Genomic DNA, 16,349 nt, shown 5'->3' with positions numbered 1-16,349 from the left:
TGACCAGGCACAAATGGAAAGCTTACAAGAATATTACCTTATCCTGTAGCCCTCAAGCAATATAAAAGCAAAGACAGAGAAACCTCAAAAGAACTTGAGAATGATTATTGTGTCCTATCACTCTTTTTCCAAGGGCAACTTTGTCTGATGTCATCCATTCCAACACATCCAAATGAGTTTCCTACTATAGCTCTACAAGCTGGGAGGGTGGGTGGGAATAAGCAAGGAAAACCTACTGTTTGATACCATATCTGTGCTGTGCTGGTCTTCTGTTTGCAATGCATGTGTTTCCACTTCCACTCGAAAGTGATACACTCGATTCTACCAATTCAGAATTCGTAACCAGGCTTTCCCCAAAAGTCTTTGCTTAGCTGGCTTTGTCATTGGCATGGCTTTTGCTGCTGGTTATTATGCCTTTTGTTCCTTGCTAAAAAGGTGGGTAGCTGTTTCCTTGGTGATGGTGTTGCATGTTGTCCTTCATGTTGCCTTTATTGTGCCTTGCTGTTTTTGGTTGTCACTTTGGGTTTGTCTTGGGTAAAGAAAATGAGTTATGAACAACAACAACAACAACATTTGTAGGGCACACACCATTGCTGCATTCTTGGAAGAAGATGCAAGAGGAACTGTCCCAGACAGAACAAGAATGACACAAAATATTGCTGTTCCAGGCATGCAAACTGAGTTTTCTGCATTGGCTTCATAATCTCTTCCTCCTTTCTCACATTGCAAAGGAACTGGGGATCAATCCAGACTGGGCCCAATCATGTGCCTGACTTGGTCCTGCAAAACATTACCTACAGATTCATGCCCTGTTGTTGTTTAGTCGTTTAGTCGTGTCCGACTCTTCGTGACCCCATGGACCAGAGCACGCCAGGCACTCCTGTCCTCCACTGCCTCCCGCAGTTTGATCAAATTCATGCTGGTAGCTTCAAGAACACCATCCAACCATCTCATCCTCTGTCATCCCCTTCTCCTTGTGCCCTCCATCTTTCCCACTAGGATGCAAATTTGAACTTATTTCTGTGCATATTCAGTTACCACTCTTGTGCTCACTCTCAGCAATGGAAAAGTCAGCAGCACATTTAACTGCGTGATCTCTCTTAGGGGGAGGGGGGAAAATCTATTGCCTGTTTCATATTTAAATTCATTGAAATGTGTGCTATCCATCTTTGATCATACAGAAATGAGTTCCAGCCTGGGGCAATGGTAACTGTGACAACCCTCTTCAGATGAGCTTCAAAGGAACCTGTTGCCTTGACATCTTCAGTGTCAACCCAGAGATTCCCAACATGCACACACACACACACACACACACACACACACACACACACTAAAGCATTAAAAAACAACAACATATTTTGTGTTTTCCCTCCCTAAAGATTTCCCCCTTCACCCCCTTCCCCTCGGACCCTGGATGGGGAAGGACAATGTCGATAGTAGGATGTTAGTTGACCAAACCAGGCAGGGCATTGTAAGACAAAGTATCATGAGTTGAGGACACTTACTATGAAGAATGGGCTTTAGAGACTTCTTGGAACATCTCATGAACTCCAGCACCAAATTCTACTTCTGATCATTTGGCTGTTCCTTGATATCCTCCCTTCATCGTCCTCTGGATTGCTTCTGCTTCACCCTTAATAGGATGCTAACAGGGGAGGGTGAAGGGAGGGAGGGAAGGAGGATGTGGGAGAAAGGTGGACCACTAGATGAAAACAACAAAGCACCTTCTCTCACTCAGATCAGAATTTGCAGCCAGACACCATGGGCATCAGGGAGGTAAGAACATCCTTCTGTGAATATAGGAGGCAGCCAAACTGGATGTATTTTGATAGTGTTCACTCACAACTCCCTTCCTATCGTGTAGTTGACGTCAACCTGTTTTCCCCTGTAACAATCCATCTATGTGTCCATCTATACACTTGATCAGTCATTTCTGTCAGTAGGTTCTGTCCTTTTCACCTTTTCTGATCCCTCAACACATTTTGCTTCAGTTCATCTGGCTACTGTGAAAACGTTCACCAAATCCAAAACGGAGACCATGGCCGCTAACAAACAGTAGACTTAACAATGCAGACAGCATATTTTCCTCAGGGCCAGTATAAGTTCAGAATCAGAAAATAAATATTTTAAGTAGGTAGCAGATACTGTACCTGATGGAAGGTACAGAATCATTTTTGTCAAGGGATGTTTTTAAAAATCAGGTGCCCCATACTGGTGTCCCTTAAATCAAGTTCTGAGTCACTAGCTGAAGACCAATGGGATAGCTAGATGGATTTGATAGCCTGTTATTGGGACTTAAATTGATTGAAAACCTTGTGTGTCATTCCAGTTTGTGATGCCAATTCTTTCATTGTTGTTTTCTTGCTTAACACACAAAAGGCTACATGCATCCTTCTTCTTTGGTGATCACTCGTGACCAAGTAAGATTGTCTTCCAGAAACACGGTTTTAAAAGTGCGTCCGTAGGTGACTGTGGAGGCCAATTCTGGATCCACACGTCCTTTCACAGTGGGGACATAGGTTTCCGGGTGGGAGTTGATCATGGTGAGGGTTTGCCAAGCAAGCCTTCCTCTTAGCACATTTCTCCCTTTCATCCTGAGTTTGAGCATCTTCAAAACCCATGACACCTTTGGTAAAGGCTGTTCTCCAACTGGAGCACTCGCAGGCCAATGTTTCCCAGTTGCTGGTGTTTATACTACATTTTTTAAAGATTTGCCTTGAGAGAGTCTTTGAACCTCTTATGTTGACCACCAGCATTACATTTCCCATTTTTAAGTTTGGAGTAGAGTAGTTGCTTTGGAAGACGATAATCAGGCATTCGCAGAACAAACACCATGGTGTATACAAGGGGTTGGAGGGGGAGATTCCTAATCCTGTTGGCCAATAGAGCACAGGTTGTGTTTTCAAAGTCAGTATACCTTTGACTGCCAGATGCTGGAGACAACTATGGGATGGCTATGCCACCAACAAGCGTTCTTTTGTGAACACCCTTTGGCATCCGTTTGGCCGCTGGTGGGACTCCTGAAAGGTCCCTTGTTCTCACTAAGCCGTGATTCTTAGGTTTTATTTGCACATACTATGTTTCTGCAGTGCATGAGATCAACGGATCCCTCATTGAGATGCCATTTCATTATATTTCTATGCTGCCAGCAACACAATGAGTTCAGAGTGTCCCCTCCCTCTTGTACCATCAATTTCATCTTCACAGTAACCCTTGAAGTAGGTTAGTCAGGCTGAGAGAGAGTTACTGACCCAAGGATCACTCAGTGAACTTCATGGCCATGTGAGGGGTTAAACCCAAGGTCTCCCTGGTTCCATTTGACACTGACCACAACACCATGCTGGCCTCTGTGATCTTAGTGCTTGATTTCTCTTACCATATTTATTTTGGGGGTTCAGTAGATATGGGGCTGAGCCTGCATATTTACTCCCCAGGATCAATCCTCTGCCAGTTGGGGGTTTTAGAGAAAGGTCCAGAAGGATGTTATGGTTGATGGTGTCAAAAGCCGCTGAGAGATCCAGCAGAACTAGGAAAGAAGCTCTCACCTTTGTCCCTAGCCCGCCAGAGATCATCGACCAGTGAGACCAAGGCAGTTTCAGTCCCATGATGAGGCCTGAATCCCGACTGGAAGGGATCCAAATGGTCCACTTCTTCCAGACGTGCCTGGAGTTGTTCAGCAACCACTCTCTCAATCACCTTGCCCAAGAATGGAAGATTTGAGACTGGGCGATAGTTGGCCATATTGGCAGCATCTAAAGATGGTTTTTTAAGAAGCGGTTTGATAACTGCCTCTTTCAGCAGGTCTGGGAAGGCTTCCTCACAGAGAGAAGCATTCACCACCCCGCAAAGCCCATCGCCCAGCCCTTCCCGACTAGCTTTTATAAGCCAGGATGGGCAAGGGTCAAGGAGACAGGTGGTTGGTTTCACTCGTCCAAGCAGCCTGTCCACATCCTCGGAGGTAACAGATTGGAATTGATTCCATGTAACTGGACTACACAGAACTCTAGCACTCTCCCGCCCCGGCCCTGCTCCCACGGTGGAGAGCATGTAGAGAATGGCTTGCGTTAGGAGGTCAGATGGTTGTAGTGGCCCATTCCCGGAACAAGCAGAGTCTTCTGTGTCCATCTGCAGGTGATAACGTCCCTTGACTCTTCCTTCTTCCCTCAACTCCAGGAACTGCAGAGCCGTCAGTTCTGGTGCCGCCTGCTGGCAGAGGCAGGAGGCACCCTGATCTTCGTTTGGGTGGTGCTGGGCGCCTCGTCCCCTGTGAGCCACAAAGAGGTGCTTCCTTCCCCGCTTCAGCCAGCCCTTGCTGCAGGGCTGGTAGCTGTCAGCTTGGCTCACTGCTTTGGCGACATCAGCGGTGCCCAAGTCAACCCGGCGCTCACGGTAGCCTTCCTCTGCACCCGCAAACTGGATGCTCTGCACGCAGCAAGCTATATCCTGGCCCAGTGCTTGGGCGCCATCTTAGCATCAGGCGTCTTCTACCTTGTGTTGCCCACCTCAGCCATGGGGCAATTGGTCACCAAGGTGAGTAAGCTACACTCCTTTCTCCCTCCTTCTTTAGGACTCCCTCCCCATGAGGCATCCGCTTTTCAACTTTAACTCTACCCACTTTAGCCAGGAATAGGAATAAAATAGAGTAGCCATATTTTGAAGAGCAAAAAATGAGGACGCAATGGATTTGCTGTTGTTTTTTGTGAAAAAATCAATAAATAAGATTTACCCAAGGGGAAAAAAGGGACATCCTAAGAAAAAGCAGGACATTCCAGGATCAAATAAGAAACCAGGATGACTTCTGTAAATCTGGGACTGTCCTTAGAAAATAGGGACACTTGGAGGGTCTGTGTCAGGAATGAGCCAGCTCCAAGCAAAGGTTTGCAGCCAACTGCTGAAAGCAGCCAGGAACAGAGAAGCTTAGATGTTAGGCAGGGAAGAGCCGGCAGCTGCAGACTTCGGCTCTCCCTGACCTTGACAGTCTGGCTGATAAGGCAGTAGCCGAGAATAGGTTAGAACACAGCCAAAGCTTGCAAGAAGTACAAAAAGGCACGAATAGAAACAGCCTCTCAGAAAAGGAAGAGGTTGGAGCTGATCCACTAAGTCCAAAGAGTCAGTGAATGGGAGAGCTGCTAGACAGGAAGCAATACAAGAGACGTAAGGGCCGTAAGTTCAATATCTTCTGTCACCGCCAGAAGGAGTTTTCAGAAGGGTCACCTTGAGTAATGATGCCAGAGGCTTTGTTAGAGTCGTCCGGAGCTATCTGTTTGTTTTTGCAAAAAATCCTCCTTTTTAATTACCTACGCTTACTGTGTTATCAAGCTGGGAACCTGGACTCTTGACAGTCTGGGCCTGTGGCGGGTCTTGAATTTAAATGGGTGACCTTAGAAATGTTACATAGGGAGTCCAGCTGAGTGCCATCATCCCTCTCTGGGCAATGAAGGGAACTGCAGCCGAGGAATTACCTGGTACCAACAGGTAGATGATCCTAGAAGAGTTTCCAAGGAAGCGCTGGTGGCTGTTCTGAGCAAATAGGAAACTATTGCTTTCCTCATGCTCCAACTTTGCCACTCCCTGCCTTCAGTTGTTGACTTGCTGACCACATCCCAGCAACCCACTGCCCTCTTATGCCCCCACTTCCCATAGGCTACAAGTGACCCCTTTTTCTGCCAACTGCCCAGTTCTTGTCTCAAACTATCTCTTGAAACAACAGGTCCTTTTGGATTTTCTTCCCACCAACCAACCAGCGTCAAAAGCCACTTTGTTTCACGCCATTACAGACATTAAATCCACATATATATATTTTTTAAAATGTATTTTCTCTTGTCTTTTAGCTATGCATATGTATAGCTGTGAAGGAGACAATGCCCAAGTAAATAGTTACGTGGCGATAAATAATAATCATAATAATTTATACCCCGCCCTCCCCAGGCAAGGCCAGGCTCAGGCCGGCTAACAAGCAATAATAAAAACAAGTCGAATGAATACAACTTAAAAACAAGATTAAATACAACATTAAAACATTAAAATGCAGCCTCATCACAGGAGGAGAAAGGAAAAAAGGGGGGAGGGAATCAAACTGACCCCAAGCCAAAGGCCAGGCGGAACAACTCTGTCCTGCAGGCCCTGCGGAAAGAAATCAGATCCTGCAGGGCCCTGGTCTCATGAGGCAGAGCGTTCCACCAGGCTGGAGCCAGTGTTGAAAAGGCCCTGGCTCTGGCTGAGGCTAATCTAACTCCCTTAGGGCCCGGGACCACTAGGGTGTTGCTATTTATGGACCTTGAGGCTCTCCGCGGGGCATACCGGGAGAGGCGGTCCCGTAGGTAAATAGTAGCCATCTTGAAGTTGTCTCAGATGCAGAACTAAGATAGCACAAGTTACCATATTGGTAACGTGACTTATAATATTACCCTCCATTTGTGACAGTTTTTAAAAAAATGCACTCTGTTTGCTTTGTGTTTCTTTATGTTGTTATTTGGACTCCGCATCGTGAATGCAAAAAGTATTCTGACCAATGAAGGGTTTTAAACACATGCAAAGATTACCCAGCTGCCAGGAACATGCTGGGGTCGAACAGCAGCACATATAGAATTGGTTTTAAATGGAGTCATAGAATTTGGGGGGAGGGGGTTCCTCAGAGTCCATCAAGTCCACTTACATGCTGAGTGCAGCAGGAAGATCGGCTGGTTGAAGACATTATGCAGCGTACTAACACTTTCAACATAAAAACAGTTTGAACTGCAATATTTCAGGTCAGCAGCGAAGGGAACGCTGGACAGGCCTTGGGGATGGAAGCTTTTTCCACTTTCCAGCTAGCCCTCACCATCTTTGCTGTAGAAGACCATCGGAGGCGTGAGTTGGGCGAGCCTGGAATCTTGGCCATTGGCTTCTCTGTAATCGCAGGAGCGCTAGCTGCGGTAAGAGCCTTTGCTCGTGGTTTATACAGTCCAGATTGATTGAAGGTTTTGTGGCTCGAAACCTGGGGCCAGCACCTCAAGGTGCCCATGACTGAAGGCTGATTTTTAAAGTCATTCCCCCGCTTCCCCTGGTGTGTCAGATGATAGCATCCCTCCTACTCTTTCATAAGACGCATGGAATGTCAGGTTGCATTACAGGGGCACCTTGGTTGTCAAACTTAATCCGTTCCGGGAGTCCTTTTGAAACCGTTTGAAAACCAAGGCACAGCTTCCGATGGGCTGCAGGAGCTTCCTGCACTCCATCGGAAGCCATGTTGGAAGTTTGGTTCCCAAAAAATGTTCGCAAACGGGAACACTCACTTCCGGGTTTGCGGCGTTCGGGAGCTGATTTGTTTGGGAGCCAAGCCATTCGACAACCAAGATAACACTGTACATAAACAGAGCAATATCCTAGTCCTCATGACTTCAGAAAACAATATATATACAGTGGAACCTCTACTTACCACCATAATCTGTTCTGGCAGTCCGTCCTTTAGGCGAAATGGGTCGCTGATAGAAGTGCCGTTGTGCGTATGTGCAGACGGCTGCAGCCACTTCTGCGCATGCGTGAATCGCAGCAAACCCGGTATTTACTTCTGGGTTTGCCGTGGTCGCGACTTGGATCGTGCCCAAGTAGAGGCGGTTGTAAGTAGAGGTTCTACTGTTATTTAAAAGATGCTCTGTATGCAAAGCTTTTGCCACGTTGGCTTTGTAATTGCTGTAACCCCCCCAAAGTACAATCTTATATTCTTTCTATGGCTGGCTGTACCCTTCCGTGTCAGCCAAGTGATGGTGACTGAAAACAGGAGATTGAAGGAATCATGCAATCTTGGCTGGATAAAGAAAGAGTAAGCTCAGGCCTGAAGCAGGGAATTGATTTTAACAGCTGCACACACAGCACTGCATTCTGTACTGCTGCACAAAGGAGGGCTGACAAATCAGAAAGTATACTAAAACCAACTGGCACACACAGAAAAAGTTTGTAAGGAAATACATGCATATTTGCACAATGGATTCAGATCACAGAATGTGGGGATGCTGGCTGAAGAATCAGGGTGTTTATTTGTGTTTGTGCAGAAACCTTTACTAGTAATTCAGGAGTGAAGCAAATTTAATACCAATGGTTGGGAACAGATTTTGAGACCCTATGGGCAGGGGGACTTACTTCTATGTAGCACCTAGCACATATTAAGTCATTTATGAACAATAGATGATGTTCAGCAAGGCACACTCTTGGTTGTTTTTGAGATAATGGCAACAAACTAACGCACAGAACAATCAGCCCAAAGGAGGGAGATGGACCACCACTGACTAGACCATTATGATATCTCTGCAGGGCACGTTCTCTGGAGGCAGCATGAACCCAGCTCGGTCCCTGGGACCAGCTGTCGTGACAGGAATCTGGGAACATCACTGGGTAAGTGGATGGAGGAGAGCCTTTTGAGAGACGAGTGGTTCTTTGTCCTCCCCCTTTTTTTGACTTCATGTCTTTCAGTTGGCCCTCAGTGCTCCAGTTTTTTCCCTTCAAGCTTTTCTGGCTTAGTGTAATTATTTTTCGTTTTTTAAATATTCTTTATTGAAAAATAAAAATATACAGAATTACAAGTGCGCCGAGTAAGATAAGACACACACACACAAAAAGAAGAAACAAGAAATAGTACCCATGTAGAAAACAAAACAGAAAAACAACAAAAAACATATTGTGTGCCTTACAGAAAAAGGGAGAAATTGTTATTGTAGTTAACAGTTGTAGTTGATGTATTTTAGTTGGCCCTCAGTGCTCCAGGTTGTGTTTTTCTTAAAATAATAATAATAATAATAATAATAATAATAATTATTATTATCATTAAAACTGCCTGGGGTGTCAACTTGAATAAAATATTGGTGGGGGCAGGAAAGCCCTGACCCACATAATCAATCACATGATACGACGCACATACCCCATTTGAATGGCAATGCACATCAACTGGGGGGGGAGGCCCCCTCAAATATTTTACTGTATTGGAGGGCCTGAAAGTACCTAGGCCCCTAGGAGTTGGCTCCTATGAAGGCTGCTCAGAAACCCTGAGTGTTGTGATTCCCTGCCTCTCTTGGGATCCCACCAAGTTGATTCAGTCACTTTAAAACTGCCTCCCTTAACCCATCCTGGTTGCTTTCGGGCCTACTTCTCTATCCTCAAGGATGAGACAGGTCCTTCAGGTTGCCTCTTTTGCTCTCGCTCTCCTCCCCTCCTTCCAGGTGTACTGGCTCGGCCCCATCCTTGGCGCAGTCCTTGCTGGCGTCTCCTACGAATTCTTCTTTGCCAACAATGCTTCGCGGGAGAAGCTGGTTGCCTGCCTGACCTGCCGCGACATAGAGATCGTGGAGGCGGCCAGCATGTCTCGTTCTTCTGTCTCCGCCGCTGCCAAGCCGCCTTGCAATGGGGAACACAGCACCGAATAGAAGGCAACGCCTTTCCCTCTCCGGCTTCCTGCTGCTACCCCAATGCGGCAAATCTCCCTCCTCTTAGCAAGGCTTCCTTTGCCACTTTTACCCAGCTTCTATCTTCCATATATAATCATCTGGGATGGGACTGGAATCTGAACCCCTCAAGATGGCACAGCCTGACATTGGTGGCACAGAGCACAGCCACTGGTTCTGGCCCCAACTTAGAGAGTATGACAGTCTCAAAGGCTAACACAAGCAAGAGCTGGAAACCAGGATTCTTGGGTTCTCTTTGGGTAAGGTCCAGCGAGCTAGGACATGGTGCTCTGGTTTCTGTGCCCAGGATGACGGACATGGCAGACACAGAAAGGCCTGGAAACCAAGGCTGCTAGGTTCCATTCTACACTCCCTTGGCGACTTCATCGTGTAAAACCCTGGGCCAAGAAGTTGACAGAAGACAGATCTAGGTTCACTGGTATATCTCCAGGTGATTCATAGGTAAATCAGCATGGCGTATGATGATTCCCAATTGTTTCAACGACAGCAGCAACAAAATGACACCCCCCCCCTCTCTCCTCAATTATACTGCCAAAGAAAACTTGGTGCAACCATGTGTGTATTTTTTGTGGGGGGAGGGGAAAGGCCTGTGATTTGTGGTTTTTCTGGTTCTTTTAAAAAAAACATTTCTGGGATCAGAAGTAAAGGTCTTTAGCTGCACCCTCTGCACATCCTCCAACATTCCTCCAATGAAAATAGGGTCGTGCTATTCCATACCCTCTAACATTTCTCCAGTGAAAATACAGTCATACCTTGGTTCTCGAACGGAATCCGTTCCGGAAGTCTGTTTGTCTTCCGAAAATGTTTGAAAACCAAGTCGTGGCTTCCGATTGGCTGCAGGAGCTTCCTGCACTCAATCGCAAGTCACAGAAGTCACGTCGGACGTTCGGGTTCCTAAAGAACGTTCGCCAACCGGAACACTCGCTTCCTGGTTTGCGGCGTTCAGTAACCAAAACATTCGAGTCACAAGGCATTTGAGAGCCAAGGTACAGTACAACTGTAGGGACGTCCTACCAGGCCCTCCAGCATTTCTCTGATGAAGATAGGGATGTCCTAAGGAAAAGCGGGGACGCGGGTGGCGCTGTGGGTTAAACCACAGAGCCTAGGACTTGCTGATCAGAAGGTCGGCGGTTCGAATCCCCGCGACGGGGTGAGCTCCCGTTGCTCGGTCCCTGCTCCTGCCGACCTAACAGTTCAAAAGCACATAAAAGTGCAAGTAGATAAATAGGTACCGCTCTGGCGGGAAGGTAAACGGCGTTTCCATGCGTTGCTCTGGTTCGCCAGAAGCGGCTTAGTCATGCTGGCCACATGACCTGGAAGCTGTATGCTGGCTCCCTTGGCCAATAAAGCGAGATGAGCGCTAACCCCAGAGTCGGTCAAGACTGGACCTAATGGTCAGGGGTCCCCCCTTTAAGGGAAAGCGGGACATGCTGGGATCAAATCAGAAACCGGGATGGCTTTTGTAAATCTGGGTCTGTCCCTGGAAAATAGGGACACTTGCTTGTGGGTTTGGGGATGCTAATACAGTGGTGCCTCGCAAGACGAAATTAATTCGTTCCGCAAGTCTCTTCGTCTTGCGAGTTTTTCGTCTTGCGATGCACGGTTTCCCATAGGAATGCATTGAAAATCAATTAATGCGTTCCTAGGGAAACCGCCTTCAGACCAGGTCCGGGGACAGTCTGTCCCCGGACCTCTTCTGAAGGCTGGGGGGGGGACAAGGGCTTTTCTTCCCACCCCCAGCATTTTAAAAAACCCCGGGACAGCGGAGGACTTCTCCGCTGTCCGGGGCGATTTAAAAGCCCCTGGGAAGGCAGGCAGGGGGGACAAAGACTTTTGCCCCCCGCCTGCCTTCAGAAGAGGTCCTGGACCTCTTCTGAAGGCGGGCGGGGGGCGAAAGTCTATGCTCCCCCCTGCCTGCCTTCAAAAGCCGTCCGGGACAGCGGAGAAACACAGCGTGTTTCTCCGCTCTCCCGGGAAGGCAGGCAGGGGGGAGCAAAGACTTTCGCCCCCCGCCCGCCTTCAGAAGGTGTTCCCTCCCCGCCGCCCGGCTTCGGAGCATCGTTCCGAAGCCGGGCGGCGGGGGCAGGTGTTCCCGCCCCACCGCCCGGCTTCGGAGGAGCCTTCCGAAGCCCGGCGGCGGCGGGAGGAGGTGTTCCCGCCCCGCCGCCAGGCTTCGGAGGAGGTCCGAGGACAGTGGGGAAGACGCGCTGCGCTTCCCCGCTGTCCCGGATATTTCCCTATGGGCTGTCGTCTTGCGAAGCAAGCCCATAGGGAAATTCGTCTGGAGAAGCGCCTCCAAAACGGAAAACCCTTTCGTCTAGCGGGTTTTCCGTCTTGCGAGGCGTTCGTCTTGCGAGGTACCACTGTAACAGCAACAACGAAACAGTAGACGCTGCAAGCTTCAAGGATGCCCATCCCTACCCCAGGCCTGTGTCCCATTTGCCCAAATATTAGTTGCAGCGCTAGAGAGAGCATCTCAGAGAGTCACCACTATGTCGCTCTGTTCTCTTTGCCACATGGGTGGAGTTCAACAACAGGTCTAAGCCAACGTCCCTCTCTAAACCCGATGCACACTATCAAGTACAGTGAGGAGTGCTGCCTCCCCTCCCCCTGTGCCTGGAACACACTGGGCCAGGAGAAGTGCTGACCCAGCAAGTCCCATTATCCTCGCCCCTTTCAGGCCTGGTCGTTTTCCTCCCTCCCGCCCAATCACAGAGCAAGCTGGCAAATCCCCTGGAGCCCAGAGAGAATTAGAGTCCCTTAAACAGATCTGACTAAACCTCGCCTCCAAAATGCTGCGGTGACAAATATCCCAGAGAGGCCTCTTTCTAAGCACAGAGGGGGCCTGGTTTTATCCACATCCCCCCGCTTTTTTTTTCCCGCTGAGTGTTTAACTCCTGAGACTCCAGCCACAGGAGTCCTGTGTCCAGCGTTATCTCCTCTATATAGTTTAGTTTTGTTCCTTATCATACCCTCCAACATTTCTCCGATGAAAATAGGGATGTCCTTAATAATAATAATAATAATAATAGTTGTTGTTGTTGTTGTTGTTATATTATTTATACTCAGCCCATCTGACTAGGTTGCCCCAGCCACACTGGGCAGCTTCTAACATGGAAAAAACCCCATAGTAAAACATTAAACTTTTTTTTTAAAATAAAAAAAAACCCTTCCCTATAAACGACTGCCTTCAGATGTTTTCTACGGGTTGTATAGTTACTTATCTGCTTGGCTCGGGAGTCACATAATTCCATATCCTCCAAAATTTCTCCGATGAAAATAGGGCTTGCCGATCAGAAAGTCGGCGGTTCGAATCCCCGCGACTCGGTGAGCTCCCGTTGCTCGGTCCCTGCTCCTGCCAACCTAGCAGTTCGAAAGCACATCAGAGTGCAAGTAGATAAATAGGTACCACTCCGGCAGGAATGTAAACGGCGTTTCTGTGCGCTGCTCTGGTTCGCCAGAAGCGGCTTAGTCATGCTGGCCGCATGACACGGAAGCTGTACGCTGGCTCCCTCAGCCAGTAAAATGCGATGAGCGCCGCAACCCCAGAGTCGGTCACGACTGGACCTAATGGTCAGGAGTCCCTTTACCTTTAAGGAAAAGTAGGACCTTCTGGGATCAAATCAGAAAGTGGGACGGCATCTGTAAATCCGTCCCTGAAAAATAATGCTTCCCAGCAATTGGTAATCACTCTGGGCGCCTTTCAACATACATAAAAATATAATAAAACATTAAACAAACTTCCCTATACAGGTCTGCCTTCAGACTTCTTCTAAAGGTTGTTCAGTGGAACCTCAGTTTTCGAACGTAATCTGTTCCGGAAGTCCGTTTGACTTCCGAAACGTTCGAAAACCGAGGACTAAAGGGTTGTCAGCAAGTTTAGTGGGGAAAAATGGGAAACGTGCCTCGGAAGCCATTTGACTTCCAAGGCGCGTTCAAAAATGTAAGCATTCACTTCCGGGTTTTCGGTGTTCGGCTTCTGAAATGTTCCACTTATCTCCTTGGCTCGGTGGTTGCAAAATGCCCATCAACTTCGGGGGACCATGGCCCCCTCAATATTTTTTTGAAGGGACCTTAGCCCTTAGGAGTTGGCTCCTATGGTCCACAGCCACTAGGCCATGCTGTAAGAATCCCAGAGGTTTGGCTAGAATAGAAGGATCCCCAGGATAAGGTAAGGGGATCTGAATGTGTTTGCTGGGATTAAGGGCTACTCTAGAGCACGGGTAGGCCAGCTAAGGCCCGGGGGCCGAATCTGGCCCAATTGCCTTCTACATCCGGCCCACAGACGGTCCGGGAATCAGCATGTTTTTACATGAGTAGAATGTGTTATTTTATTTTAAATCCATCTCTGGGTTATTTGTGGGGCATAGGAATTCGTTCATTATTTTTCTTCAAAATATAGTCCGGCCTCCCACGGTACCTGAGGGACAGTGGACTGGCCCCTTGCTGAAAAAGTTTGCAGACCCCTGCTCTAGAGCCTGGGAGTGATCTGGCTTTGGTTTCAGATGAAGGAACCATTATGGGGACTGGAAGGAACGACAGTTCAGCTAAAATTAGGCTGTCATACACACCAGAGGTTTCTTGTTCCTCAGTCCAAAGCCCATGACATGAAAGTGATGGCAGGTTCTCCTGACTGAAGTCAATACAAGTACATTCCCCTCCATGTGGATCGACACATCTCAAATCAACCTTGTGAATGGTCTTGATCTCAGCATAGCATAACTTGCTGCAACCTACCTTTTGGAAGGATTTTCTCCTTGAGCAAACTAAAGTACATTTCAAGATGTGGAAATCCAGTGGGAGGGAAATGCCCTACAACATCATCAGAAATTACCGCTCAGTAAATAGGTTTAGATTCGTGCAGAAAATTTTGTTTCCCCACTATTGCTTTTCATTTCCTAGTTGTGTATTTACAGAGCATGTTACACTGGGATGGGGAGGGATATACCGTATTTTTTGCTCTATAAGATTCACTTTTTCCCTCCTAAAAAGTAAGGGGAAATGTGTGCGTGTCTTATGGAGTGAATGCAGGCTGCGCAGCTATCACAGAAGCCAGAACAGCAAGAGGGATCGCTGCTTTCAGTGCGCAGCGATCCCTCTTGCTCTTCTGGCTTCTGAGATTCAGAATATTTTTTTTCTTGTTTTCCTCCTCCAAAAACCAAGGTGTGTCTTGTGATCTGGTGCGTCTTATAGAGCAAAAAATACGGTACCTCGCAGCTCTACTAATGGAATGGCAGTGGTATCGAACACACATGCATGGCTTGGGAAGGGAAAACATGTCACCAATAAAGACATAAACAGTGTAAAAATGGAGTCCCTGGAAACAGGGAGCCCAGCACAAGAGGATAAGCCAAGGGCCTGCCTGTCATTTGCCACATCTCAACGCACAAGAAACACAGGCAACAAGGCCAAGGGAACCCTGTGGCAAGGCCTAATAAAGCAAAGAAAAACACACAGGGAACATCACTGGTTCAAACGTAAGCGGACACTTTAAAAAAGACATAATTCCAGGCTGCAGCAATAAGCAAGCAAAGGAACCCAGTGGTTAATCTGCAAAGCATGAGCAAACATGCTCAGCACGAGGGATGGCTCAGTTCATAGAATCATAGAATCATAGAGTTGGAATAGACCACAAGGGCCATCGAGTCCAACCCCCTGCCAAGCAGGAAACACCATCAGAGCACTCCTGACATATGGTTGTCAAGCCTCTGCTTAAAGACCTCCAAAGAAGGAGACTCCACCACACTCCTTGGCAGCAAATTCCACTGTCGAAAAGCTCTTACTGTCAGGAAGTTCTTCCTAATGTTTAGGTGGAATCTTCTTTCTTGTAGTTTGGATCCATTGCTCCGTGTCCGCTTCTCTGGAGCAGCAGAAAACAACCTTTCTCCCTCCTCTATATGACATCCTTTTATATATTTGAACATGGCTATCATATCACCCCTTAACCTCCTCTTCTCCAGGCTAAACATGCCCAGCTCCCTTAGCCGTTCCTCATAAGGCATCGTTTCCAGGCCTTTGACCATTTTGGTTGCCCTCCTCTGGACACGTTCCAGTTTGTCAGTGTCCTTCTTGAACTGTGGTGCCCAGAACTGGACACAGTACTCCAGGTGAGGTCTGACCAGAGCAGAATACAGTGGCACTATTACTTCCCTTGATCTAGATGCTATACTCCTATTGATGCAGCCCAGAATTGCATTGGCTTTTTTAGCTGCCGCATCACACTGTTGGCTCATGTCAAGTTTGTGGTCAACCAAGACTCCTAGATCCTTTTCACATGGTATCAGGTTTGTGGGTTCAAGCCCTACACTGGGCAAAAGAGTCCTGCATTGTATGGGATTAGATGACCCTGGTGGTCCCTTCCATCCTCGTGCTCCCTTCCAACTCTATGATTCTATGAGGAAGCTGCTGGTTCAAATCCACACCTTGGCTTTCTATTTTTACCCTTCCCCAGTTGCTATGGAACAGGAGATGATCAGAACGCTTGTGGAGACACATAAGACACCTGTGTATTGGCCAGGAAGGTCCAGGACAACAGAGGGCAGAGAGGGGAGGGGGCAAGGAGTGCTTGGCTCTCAAGTCAGAAATATCCCCACTCTGGCTATCACCCCCCTGGCTGGTGAGGAGTGATGCATCACGTACTGACAGGAGGACACAGGGCCCATGTCACTGCAGAAACCACTACCACACAACACAGTTGGCTGGAGAGAACCCACACTTGTCAAAACGGTCCCTGGCATTACAACCAGGGCCTCAGAGTGGCACGCATGGCTGTGAAACATGCATTTGGGAAGCTGAAGATGCGTTGATGGCATCTTAACCACACAAGAAGATGACAAGGTTGAGAAAGGGTGCGTCGTGGTGTAGTGGTTAAGAGCGGTGGACTCGTAATCTGGTGAACCGGGTTCGCTTCCCCGC

The 16,349-nt window shown here is 47.9% G+C and overlaps 1 protein-coding gene across 1 annotated transcript; it reads left to right on the top strand.

Annotated features, from left to right (window-relative positions):
- Positions 1-1,761: 1,761 nt before the first annotated feature.
- On the top strand, positions 1,762-9,522 carry LOC144325782 (aquaporin AQPAe.a-like). Its single transcript, XM_077920089.1, has 5 exons — positions 1,762-1,776; positions 4,087-4,530; positions 6,750-6,914; positions 8,290-8,370; positions 9,192-9,522. Exons 1-5 carry the CDS (start codon positions 1,762-1,764, stop codon positions 9,393-9,395), a joined length of 909 nt encoding a protein of 302 aa, XP_077776215.1. The 3' UTR covers positions 9,396-9,522.
- Positions 9,523-16,349: the final 6,827 nt, after the last annotated feature.

Source organism: Podarcis muralis, chromosome 2, assembly GCF_964188315.1.
Source record: "Podarcis muralis chromosome 2, rPodMur119.hap1.1, whole genome shotgun sequence".
Classification (NCBI taxonomy): Eukaryota; Metazoa; Chordata; class Lepidosauria; order Squamata; family Lacertidae; genus Podarcis; species Podarcis muralis.
This window is presented reverse-complemented; position numbering and strand designations above follow the sequence as displayed.

What these genes read in the sequence shown, in the direction of transcription:
- LOC144325782 (XM_077920089.1), top strand. An exon ending in TCGCAGGAGCGCTAGCTGCG is followed by an intron (nt 6,915 to 8,289) that starts GTAAGAGCCTTT and finishes ATATCTCTGCAG; the next exon opens with GGCACGTTCTCTGGAGGCAG. An exon ending in GAATCTGGGAACATCACTGG is followed by an intron (nt 8,371 to 9,191) that starts GTAAGTGGATGG and finishes CCCTCCTTCCAG; the next exon opens with GTGTACTGGCTCGGCCCCAT.